A 12895-nucleotide genomic window follows, 5' to 3' on the forward strand; every position below is an offset into this window, starting at 1 on the left:
GGAGCTGTTATCATGTAACCTTCTCATTCTACTGTTGATAGGTTGCTGATGGGGGGAGGGGAGTGATATCCAACTTGTCACATGACTGAGGGCACCTGGGAAACTAAGAACGTGTCTAGTACCAAATCAGATATCAATATTAAATATAAAAAATTCAATTTGTGCTTTTGAAAAATGGATTTCAGTGCAGGATTCTATTGGAGGAGAGCTAAAAATTATGCATTTTGCAAAAAACATGTGTATAGTGAGGAAAATAAATACTTATTTGACTATTTGTCTATGACTTGGTCCTCAAAGATATTAAAATAATTTATAAATCAAATATGTTTTAAATACTGGTGTCACGTCCGGTATTCCAAACCCAGAAGAAACACCAAGGTTCAGGTCATGTCTCATGCTTCTGCCTAGAACAGCCACCTTCCAAGTATAGAGGAGCTCTTCTCGGATGCTGTCAGGTCTTATGGTGAGAGAACCAAGGCAATGGTTCTGGGCAAGCAAGGGAACCGGAATGTGTGATCCAGAAGGATGGGGAAAGTAAGCATAGTTGGGGAACAGGTTCATTAACAATCAGACGGTGCAGTACAGAATCAGGAACCAGAAGCAACACAGGCAAGGGTCACACCAGTCAGTAAATTCAGTACAAAGGCAAGATCCAGAAGAATAGTCAGTAACAAGCTAAGGTCAGTACAGTCAGTGAATCAGCAGAGGTCAGGGACAGGCATGGGTCAGGAACATGAAATCAGACAATAATCACACTCACGAACTCTCTCACAAAAGACCTATATTGGGCAATGAAAAAATGAAGGTGCCATTAAATATTTGGATTGTATTTGCTTTAAAGTTGGCCACCAGAGAGTGCGGGACAGAAGAGAACAGGTTTTACTGTGGCCTGAATGCCCAGCTACCCTAGAATCTCACCTCACAAAGGTTTTAAGGAACAAAAAGTTTACCCAGAGGTACATTTGGAGGTAAATTACCCTGGGCTTCAGACAAGAACAAATATACTGTAGATCTGAACTGTAGTGCTGCTATAATCACGTCTTTAGACATACCAGAATCAGGTTCAGACCTCTACCGAGGATTAGAGACAAAGCTTCTGGGAAGGGCTTTAGCATTACTTTCCCCAGGCCTATAGGTTATGATAGAATGGAAGCGGGTAAAAAAAAAACTTGCCTGTCCTGTCTAGGATTAAGTGCTTAGCGAATATACAAGAGAATTTTTGTGATCAGTAAACAAAGTAACTACATGTTTAGTGCCCTCCAAATAATGTCTCCACTCCTTAAATGCCCATTTAATGGCTAGTAATTCCCTGTTGGCACTGTCATAATTAATCTCCGTAGGAAAACCTCCTTGAAAAAACCTGCCTAACTCCCCCAAAGAATCCTGTTAGTAACTTAATCCACTTGAGGACAATTGATAATGAAGAAAATTTGTTCTGAGTGATTAGAACCCATGGACATGACAATATCTTTGGATTTGGAAGACACTAACCCACAATTTAAAGAGCTTCCATTGATGGGACCAGAGGTAGTTTGGGTATGCCATATCTCTGAGCAAAATTAGTATCTAGAAAGTTCCCTTCTGCCCCAGAATCTAGGAAGGCAGAACTTTCTAGCCAAACCTTATCACACTCTAAGAGGAATGGAATGAGTACCTTGGAGGGTGTAGAAACAGAATGACCTAAACAGAACTCCCCAGACCTGTTTAGGTTTTGCATGTATCCAGCCCCTGCTTCAGGTCTGACTGCACCCCTTTACAAAGCATTAAGTCAAAGACCTTTATAATGGTATGGGAGAGGGGGCAGATAAGTGAAATATATACTACTTCATATGGCCATAACTCTGAATGCAATTAATTTATACACTGTAAGTGATGGACCAGGGTCTTTGGTAAGTGAGATTGAAGGGACAGGTGTTTGTACATACTGCACAAATAGGTCTGCAATTAGAGATCAGATAAATTAAATTAGAGATCAGATAATAAAAGAATACTTCTTAAGTACTAGATAAACAATAGGTATGGCTGTGTGCATTGCCTTTTTTAAAGTTCCTTGTTATGTTTTTAATCAACTAATTGCACACTAACTGGGCTTTAAATGAAAGGAAAGATAATTTACAGAATTCCCTTTATACCTTATCTAAATTTAAGTATAATGGTAGTATTGTATTTTGCCTTAGTAGAACCACAATAAAAATGCAGGCATGAGATCCCTGTTTGGAAACCCATTATCTTGAAAGCTCTGACTTATGGAAAGGCCACACCCCATAGAGTTCATCTTAAGCAAATAATTATATATATATATATAATTATATATTTTTTTTTACTTTACCTCTACGATTCTGGATACTACATCCTATATCTGTACTGCTTAAAACACAGGTTGTGTTGATAATTCAATGCAATGTTTTTTTATTAAAATTTATGGTCCAACAGTTTGTTAGCCCCACAATAAGGTTTTAAATATATACAGTAAATCATCAGTGTAATATGTACTAGAACTTTCTTCTAATCTGGGAAATGAATGTATTTAGATAAAAGCACCTCAAATCTCAATTTTATATTGATTTGCACACTATATGCAGTGACATAACTATAGACCCCATGTTCAAGAGGGATATAAAATTGTAAATGCTTTTTTCACTTAGAAAAGATTTTCTCCGTGTAATGCAAATGCTCCCTTATGGCATACTGTGTTAAAATTCCATACCAAAAAGATTAGCCTTGCTTCATATATAGGAAAAATAAATGTAATATCTTACTTGTGAAGAGTATGAAGTGGTGGATCATTTCTTTCATTCTGGCCATAACAACTTGTTTTCGCTTCAGGAATCACCGAATGTTTTTCCAACATTGCTGATGCTGCTGTGGTTATAATTCCAAGGCCATCCCTCACTCTAGCTTCTATACCATAATCCCAGTCGTCATATGACACAGACACCAAACCAGATGGAAACTCATATGGTATTATATCTGTGTTTCCTGTTACTAGGCTAGGCACGATCCAGACAAAACCATATCCCATAAGGCCAAGGGAACGGGCCTCCTCAAAAATGTAAGTTGCTTCATCCTTTGAACAATAAAGGAGAATAACAGAAGAATGGATTTTCTTCAGCTGTGTTAGTGTTTGTGCATCTGTATATGATGTATCCAAAGTAATATAATTCTGAACTTCCCAGCCAACAAAACTATTGTCCACAGTGGTCTTAATGAAACTTATAAAGTCTCGATATCCAGGAAAATTGCTTGTTATGACGGAAAATACATGCCAATCATATTCTTCCATAATATTCAGCATGACAGTGGCTTGCTGCTTGATAGAAGCTCCAAATTGGAAGAAAGTGGACATTTCATCCTGAGAAAAAAAAAATAAAAGAAACATGAATAATCAGGAAGGAAAAGAATATCAACACAAATTAGGGACTTTCAGTAGGAGCAGACTTATTTATTCACTAATGTTGCCATATACATTGGTAGTTTTTAGAGCAACTTTTGTAAGCTTCCAACAAGTTTAACAATGCAACTCTTGGTAAAAATGTATGTCTGCCATTACAGCTGATTTACAGAAAAAATAATTTATTTTAATGTCAGACTTTTTCTGTGTTATGTTGCATGCTGCTATTGAATACATTGGAAAAAAAGATTTTGAAGTGTGAGGTTTCATTTTTCTTTTATTAAAGCTTTGTTTTGAAAATCGTTCATACATTTGCCATACCCTTTCTATTTATTCTGTTGAAATTGTTGCACATGGTAACACGTGTGATATTAATTATTCTGTGTGTTTATGTTTGAAAATAATTCATGAAAATAATTATATAATTACTGCTAAGGGAGCTTTATATTCTTGGCCCTGTTAGTCACATATGAAATTTGTCTGACTGAAGGTGCCAGAAGCAAGTTTAAGGCCAATTGTGTGCACACAAAGTGCACTTAAAAGAACCCTCTGGCAGGTGCTTGGCACAGAGCAGCTAATTTAAAAAAAGTAAGCATCTCTATGCTGCAAGCAGCTTCTTGATTTTTACAGCCCAACAAAATATCTATCCTGTCTCTACCTAGACTCTTGTTTTCATTCCTCTTTGTTCTTTACATAAAGAACCTTCAAACACACCTTGTCAAATACAGCCTCAAATCAAAATTTTATAGCCTGGGTTGAAAAAATTAAAAAATGTAAATTGTCCTCAAACCATTAGAAAACTATGCAACATACTCTACAATAAATTCTTAATCATGTTTCAGAGAAAACTAGGACTGTTTCTTCGCCTTTTGTTCCTACCACAATTTCCTGAATATGACAAACATACATGCAGTTACCAAAATGTTATAAATATCTGCACACAGTTTCCCTCTCTAGGTAATTCTTAATGACTATGTATATTCACTTAGTAAATTGGTAAGTTATTCATCTGTTTACATTGCATATTAAACCAATGCAGAGATATCATGATCAATGAGTATTCACTTTCTTCTGTAGTTGCCCAAGCAAATTAGGTGTTCCAGGACAGCACCACTAGCACAAGCTTAGCTTCCTCCCCTAGTGTTGTAAGGAATGGGCTTAGTCACATTCTTGAACCACTTCATTTTGTAGAAGGCTCCAATTAAGAGTAAGTCCTATGGCAAGAGACTACAGGGCGCCTTGAAGCAGTTTGTATTCCAAATGAGTAATCCACCATTTTAGATGTCTAGACTGCAGCTAGAAGTGCTCTCCAGTGTTCTACTGAAATATTTACAGATAGAACCTGCTGTTAAAACCTAGATGGAGTTCTTGAATCCAGGAGCTATTGTGTGTACCAATCAAATGTGTGTCTAACTTTAGTTAGACAAGGGAAACCAGGCATTCTGCAGATTTTAACTATCGCTATTTGACCTGTTATCCAGAATACTCAGGACCTAGAATTTTCAGATAAGGGATTTTTCTGTAATTTGAATCTCCATACCTAAGTCAACTAAAAAAGTATGTAAACATTAAATAACCCCAATAGGATAACTTTGTATCTAATAAGGATTAATCAAGTACAAGGTACTGTAAAAGTAAAACAGTACCTTGTACTTGATGTAAAAATTTACAAATTGAACACTTCCACTATTCCTCTAAATCAAACTTTATAATAATTAATAGATTGTATTTAATCAAAAGAAAATACATTTAACATCACTACATGATCCTTCCTATAAGGAACAGGTGGCGATTTTCATGAGCATCTGTGGAGTAATCCTTTACACCTATTAACAGATTACATAGTATGTGCGAGGATTATGGTGTTTTTTTGTATCAATTGTATTTTTTAGTAAACAAAATAGCTTAATCCTTGTATTTAACAGAGGAAAGGTTAAGAGAATGCAAGATCTTGGTTTGTTTATTGTCATTTAGAGGATTATGAAAATCAAAATACAAATACATTAATCTTCATAAATTAGAAACTGAAAATTAGAATTGCAGTATGTTGTGAGAATTACAACACACTATTGTATCTTATCTCTTAAATTTAGAGAAATGTAACTATTAACTACTTTATAGAAATTGAATTTCTTACATAGTATAGTTTCAAATACTTCAAATTAACTGTGTCAGCAGTTTTAAATAAAATAAGTAAGAAGATGTAAGACAAATTAAGCTATGGATGAAGTAGACTTAATTGATGTATCTCTGTCATACAGTTCCTTGCGACCATTGCAGATCAATTAATATCGCAGCACCGTAGACTAGTGATGGGCGAATAAATTCACCAGATACGAATTTACTGTGAACTTCCTCATTTCGCCGCCGGCGAATAAATTATTAAATATTTAATAATAAATAAATTATTTATCAACATTATTTGGCCGCCTATTGACTTTAATGCGGGCATCAAAATTGACGCTTCAAAATTCATGTTTCGCTAATTTTTCAGTTTTGGTCGAAAGCGAAACAGGACAAATTCGCCCATCACTGCCTTGGACATAAAACTAGCATTTTAAGCTCTAGAGGCAAAGACTTCATAGATACTTGTAGCCTCAGGTATAATCACTAGCCATGTACAAGAGTACAAATAAGATAGTATAATTTAAATCATAATAAACTCTCTTATAAGAATTGTTTAGTGTCTGGACAGCTTTACAAAAAAGGGGCATCTATTGGTATGAAAATTGAGTTATTCTCTAAATATAGTCATGTTATATATGTTTAATGTAATATGTATAGAGTATATGTATAGAGTATGAAGTTATAACTAAATTAATGAGAAACCCATACAATATAACATCAGCTTGTTTGTTTTAAAATGTAAGGGAAATTGTCAAGGTGACTTTGGAATTGCATACTGTTTAACAGTTTAATTTGGTCTATTGTTGTGCCAGTACCAGTAATAAATAACAGTTATACGTGTAGCAATGGCTCTCTATCAACCTGTGCAGAACATCTGTTATTAAGCAGCAAAGGAAATCAATGCTATTTAATTTTTTGAAGTGTTTTGAACATAGTAAAATAGAAAGGCTTATTAGAATATTGGCACCTGCAAAAAAAGGTGGATGTTGTGTTGAATTCTAAATTCGTATTATTATGTTAGTTTTTTTATCATTGTTATTGAATAATTATGAGCATGCAGCAGCACAGTCAGATTGAAAAATGTGTTTACAAGCTTTGTTTAGCTAGAGAGGTTGGAATTCAGTAAGTAGGATGAATGGTATTAACAGTATACATGTTATGTAACTGGGTCTAGCCAATCCCATATCATGTCAAACAAGTGGATTCAGTGCATGTTTGGACAGTTACCCTCAAATACTGTATATCAAATGGTGTCCAGGCTAAAGATGGCATTGAAGGTGGTATCAATGATCTGTATGTAGTCTGAAACTGCAGAGCTGTGGTCACAGCAGGTTATGGTTTAATGAAGATGCCATGGTTGGAATCAATCAATACTGTGCACGATATTTATGTTCCTCTATATTTCTTCAAGTAGTAAAACACTGGCACACAAGGAACTTCATGCAGGGTTACCCCTTGCTAGTTTATTAGGTGTGGACGTCGGCACCTAATAAATTAGCAAGGGGTAACCCTGCATGAAGTTCCTTGTGTGCCAGTGTTTTACTACTTGATGATCCATTGGAGGTTGCCGTACTCCTAACACTGTGCACCAGGTGTTCTCGCTACATAACCTTTAGGAGTGTGCTCTGCCTCATCTTCCTTTGCCTCTATATTTCTTCTCATATGGAATATATTAGCTCGTTGGGATATTTTACGCCACACTTTTGAATTTAAAGTTATATTTATCTCTTTACCTACTGTAAAGTAAGTCTTATCTATAGGTACTGCCACTGTTTCAGTAGAAACAAGCATCACCAAAGCAGTAGAGTGGTGTGCGACAAAGAGTCTGAGATTTGTTCTGATAAGCTTCTGCTGAATAATTTTCAAAACTCCTTAAGAATAGGGGTGGGTGAATTTGTCCAGTTTCGCTGAAAAATTCACGAAATTTGCAAAACGTTGAAAAAATTAGCAAAACACTATTTAACGTGCATTAAAGTCAATGGGCGTGCGTTTAATTGTCAGAATTGTCACCTGCATCGGCATTGTCGTGGGCGTAAAAAAAAAACCCCTTTTCTCTCTAAATTCGCAAATATATTTGCCAGCGGTGAAACATGAAAATTCACTGAAAATTCATGCCTGACGAATAAATTCGTCCATCACTACTTAAGAACCATCCAAATATAAAACATTTTTAGAGACCATATCAAAATGTTTTTAACTCACCCTGTTTATGAATAATGAAGCTTTTTAAAGCTATAGTAAGATTTAAGATCAGGTGGTATCTGCAAACAATACTCTTGCAAAGACATGTGCATTGCTTGTACGCTGATACCATTAAACTGACAAACACAATAAAAAATTATGTTTGATGCTATCTAATAGAAATGTTTACTAAGTATATAAAATTGACTTGAAGCAGCAGCCTTGTGTTTATAATCAACATTGTGGTTCTCTTCACTGAAATTGAAACTTCTGAACAAAACTTTAATATTTACCAAGACAGAAAAAGGAAAAATTTAATTAACAATGAACAAATAAAAATTATAAAATTCTTAAGAGTTTAGTAGATTAGAGTTTAGTAAATTTAGATTAAAATATACTGTTTCATTCTTGTTCAGGTAACCTTTGGAACTCCAGCTGTTGACTAATGAAAATCTACATCATCTTTAATTTGCCTTTGGCTGTCTTAGGGCTGGTTAAGTATGATTACTTAAAATTTTTTAGAAAAAGTTAATTTAAGTTCATTTAAGTCTGAATTATTTATATTAAATTACGTTGATGATATTACAGCTGTGTTTAAGCAGTGGTTAATTAGTCTGAACATCTTAAATTACATTTCAAATTTTAACTCTGCCTTTATTACTTAGGAAACACTTTAATTATTTACAAACATCAAGCTAACAAAACACATGACAGTAATTCATAATATTGTAAAGGGCTTGCAGAACCAAAAATGAACAACTGTATTATACTGTATCTCTGGGATGGGCCCTCAAAGAGTTAGTGGGAGTTAGTGGAGGAAGGGTGTTGAAGAATAATCACTCTCAATAGAATAAAGCAAAAATAAATGCAAGGTTATGCACTTTTGCAAAAACAATATAAAAGCAAGTTATAAACTAAATGGCAGTGTGTTGGGAGTTTCCTTACATGAGAAGGATCTAGGGTTTTTTTGTGGCTAACATGTTGTCTACTTCTGGGCAGTGTCATTCTGTGACAACTAAAGCAAATAAAGTTCTATCTTGCATAAAAAAGGGCATTAACCTGTTAAGGCCTCATCTGGAGTATGCAGAGCAGTTGTGGACTCTAGTCCCTAAGAGGGATATAAATGAGCTGGAAAGAGTGCAGAGACATGCAACTAAACTGGTTAGAGGGATGGAATACTTAAATTATGAGGGTAGACTGTGAAGGTTGGGGTTGTTTTCTCTGCGAAAAAAATGCGCTTGCGAGGGGACATGATTTCAATATACAAGTACATTAGAGGACATTATAGACAAATAGCAGGGGACCTTTTTACCCATAAAGAGGATCACCGCACCAGAGGCCACCCCTTCAGACTAGAAAAAAAGAACTTTCATTTGAAGCAACATAGGTGGTTCTTCACAGTGAGGACAGTTGTGGAATGCACTGCCGGTGATGTTTTGATGCTGATTCAGTTAATGCTTTTAAGAATGGCTTGGACAATTTCGTGGGCAGACAGAATATCAAAGGCTATTGTGATACTAAACTCTATAGTTAGTATAGAAATGTGTATATATAATTTATGTAAAGTTATGAAGGGGTGTGTGCTGGGTTTCATTTGGAGGGGTTGAACATGATGGACTTTGTCTTTTTTCAAACTATGTAACTATGTAAAGCAATTGGGCTCCAGTGGTTCTTAAAACACATGATAATTCTGTATTTAGAGGAACGTGGTACAATCTCTTGGAGGATAGTCACATATGACTTTATGTACAGTTATGCAGCATTTACTCATGAACAGAACTTTCAGAAGTGCTTGCCCAAATCAGGGTTCAGTAACAGTTTGAGTATTTAGTCTCACTTACAAATGTCAATCCCTGAGGACAAGCCCTCCAAGTGGCACCAAAGCAGGAATACCTCTAGCTCCAAGGTATGTACACTTTAGTTCCTATTCTGCCAGATGATACCCATGATTACTATTTCTTCTACTCTCCTAGTTGGAGCTTCAGGTTTCTCACTAGGTACCCTCATCCTAACTCTCACTAGAATGAAGTGTCGAAAAAATATTTTTTTGTGGTGGGGAATTTGACAGTGAATTTTTGAAGAGGTTTCGCAAAATTGTGACGAAATGCAGAATTTCACTGCAAATCCATGCCTGGCGAAAAAATCCGCTCATCGCTACTATGCAAATAGTGTAGGAAACTTTGTTGATCAGCTAATGATATGTTGAAACACCACACAAAACAGTGTATTTGCCTATACTTACGTTTTTTTCTGTTGTTTGATACTGGAGCCTTATTCTATTATTTACACTGGGCATTTCTTAAATGTACCTGGAAATATCTAATAAAGGTATGTTGAAAACATACTGTACATAGGGGCAGATTTATAAAAGTGAGATTAAAGCTCATCTCAATAAAAAATCACTTATTTTCTTTTCATTCCCATGAGTTTTTTATTTGTATTTATCAACTGGTGAACTCTAACTTTCACCCATTGATAATTATGATTATTAAAAATCAAATGGAATTAATAGGAATTCCATAGGAATGAGCTGAAAGTGAGTGAATTTTTCCATTCTCACATTTTGACAAATCTACTAAATAGAGAGATGTTGACATAGATTTAGGGGCATATTTATAATGCTGTGTATAATGAAATTTTATGCCGTGAGAATGCCAGATTTGCTTATTATTATTATTATTTTACATTGCTTCCGATGAAAATCACTCTAAGAGAAAATGCATCAAAAAATTTACGCTGTTTTTTATATGGCAAAGTCTGGTGATGTGTGCTGTATTATCCCAATGTTTTTTCACCACATAATTAATATGCCCCTTAGATTACCTAACTGCTGATGTATTTGTAAAATGTTTCTGTTATTTAAGTGTATTAGCTTAACTTTTAATGTGATCTTAACCAGGGGAAATCATTTATAAGTAAAGACCTCTGTTTGAGAAATTTGCTAGTTGATGCTGTTGGGCAAGCTTCAGTGGCTTCAGTAAAGCTACCTTTTCAGTCAGATGTTCGGGGTTGTTTATTGGGAAATCATGCTTTTCAGTCACCTCCTTCACACATGGATGACTACACTTTGATCTGCTATCATTCATACTTCTTGTGTGTGACCTTTAAGAGTTACTGGCATCAGCTTAAAAAAAAAGCCATGTATTGTAAAGCATTAACTCCAACAAAAATTTCTTTCTAGTGCATTGAAGCTGTTTATGGAAAATTACTTATTTAAGTATCATGATGAATCCTAGACAAACCTGAATGAAGTGACATTTCAAATTAGATGTTGGCTTTTGAGACTTTCGTATTTGTTTTCATTTCACCAAAATCAACATTTTTAGCTCTAATTGTTTCATTGGACCAATTACTCTAAACCTCAAAAATACCATTAAAAAACTCTAATACAAAATCTAATAGCTGGCATGGTCATGTTGAAGTCATTGAGAGCTGTCATTTTTCAAGTGTAAAATCTTTCTTTGCTTCGAGGTTTTTGAGGTTATGTGTTTTTTTTATTTCTAATCTCATGCGATTTCTTACAAAAACGAGGACCTCAATGTTTTCTGATTTCTTCTTTGTTTTTTCTCAGTTTTTATCCGCTTTTTATATTCAGATCTTTTAATAAATAGACTTTTTTTTAAAAAAAACTCTAAAACTACACAATGCCAAATTTTGAAAAATGATCCATTTAGTTTTATTGAGTCTTCAAACAATCACCTGGTAGCATAAAGGAAAGGATTCCAGTCAAGAACAAACCAACAGAAAGTAAATTTTAAATTATATATATATATATACACAACCACCACATACACACATATATTAATTAATATTATATAATATACACACATATATTGCAGTGATAAAGCAAGCCTGCAGTAGCATGAAGAAAAAATCCTGTGATTCCTTGATAAATTTCAGTTTTGTATTTCTGGCTCCACACAGTGAGCATCTCATCCATTTTAATCCACCTTCTTTATGAACTTGTGACCTATTTCATAATTCTACTAGAAAGTGCTTATTACTCTGGTTTCTGCAGATATTTGCAGAAGACAGAGCAACATGACATAGCCAAGAGCTCACAGGACTGCAGGAGGCTTACGTGACCTGGGAATAGAACAGTTATCAGCTTGCTTCAGATGGTAAAACATAAATAAACCAACTTACTTTACTTTATTGTGGCTACAAGGGACAAAAATATTTTTTAGGTCACATACAATAGATGTCAACCTCTAAAATGTCACTAAACACTCTTTCATTAGTCAGCAGCTTGCTGTAATGGAACCTGTTAGATGTTGCATAAATTCTAACAAAAAGACCTGCAGCAGTATGGGTAACTCACTCTGGCCACACACCTACCACTGCCATATTTTTATTATAGGTTAAAGGAAATATAAAGAGTATGACATTTTTTGCTTGCAAATTCTATTCTATTCTATCCTATGAATCGAGCCTTTCTATCTACTTGTGGGTAGAGTATAGGCATTTGTTGCAATGAATAGTTGTCATTGAGGTTGTACTGTTAGAGAAGAATTACATCTCAATGTAGAGTTAACACAACAGTGCCTTGCAGTAGTAGATTGAAAAAAATGTAAAAAATTCTTGCTCAGTGTTTCGAATGCAATAAGCTCGGTATATCCTAAACATGGGAGCATTCTTCATATGACTTCCTTAGGTAACTTCAAAATGCTCACATGTATCTGCTTTAACTATTATATGATATCCTACACTGAACTGAAATTTGGGGAATAACTTGCATATTCACTAACAAAGGTTGTTTAAAATGTTCCATTATTACAAGGAGCACAGTGTACAAATCTTAGACATGGTTATTCACCTAGATCTGCCACAGTTTGACATAGCTCGCAAGTTTCCTGCAGGGAACAAACAGCTTCTTCAAGCAACATAGTAAAAGAATTAAAATTTCCAACAGAAAAAAAATAGGAAGAATATTTTTCTTTTAAATTTTGAACAGCATGTTTATGGTTGAATAAAAAAGGTTACAGCTTACAGATCACTTTCAAAGTAGACCACAGTCCCCAGTGTCCTGCCTTCTTCCTCGTGTGGTGTCCCAGGCCCAAGATAGAAAACAACTCCACCTCTATTCTATTTTCCTTTTTCCAATCTTTAACTCATGAATTGCTGGCTTCTATCATATTTTATAATTTAAATTGATGAACTCACCATTTAAAAACTCTTGATATGTATTAGGCACTA

At 34.8% G+C, this 12895-nt stretch overlaps 1 protein-coding gene across 1 annotated transcript in view; it reads right to left on the reverse strand.

The window, feature by feature from the left end:
* The window catches only part of grin2a.L (glutamate receptor, ionotropic, N-methyl D-aspartate 2A L homeolog), a 260724-nt gene that overhangs the window by 76000 nt on the left and 171829 nt on the right, over positions 1 to 12895 (reverse strand). Inside the window, 1 exon segment of the mRNA NM_001112896.1 lies at positions 2760 to 3352. Within this exon segment, the coding sequence (NP_001106367.1) occupies positions 2760 to 3352 (593 nt within the window).

Source organism: Xenopus laevis, chromosome 9_10L (assembly GCF_017654675.1).
Source record: "Xenopus laevis strain J_2021 chromosome 9_10L, Xenopus_laevis_v10.1, whole genome shotgun sequence".
Lineage (NCBI taxonomy): Eukaryota > Metazoa > Chordata > Amphibia > Anura > Pipidae > Xenopus > Xenopus laevis.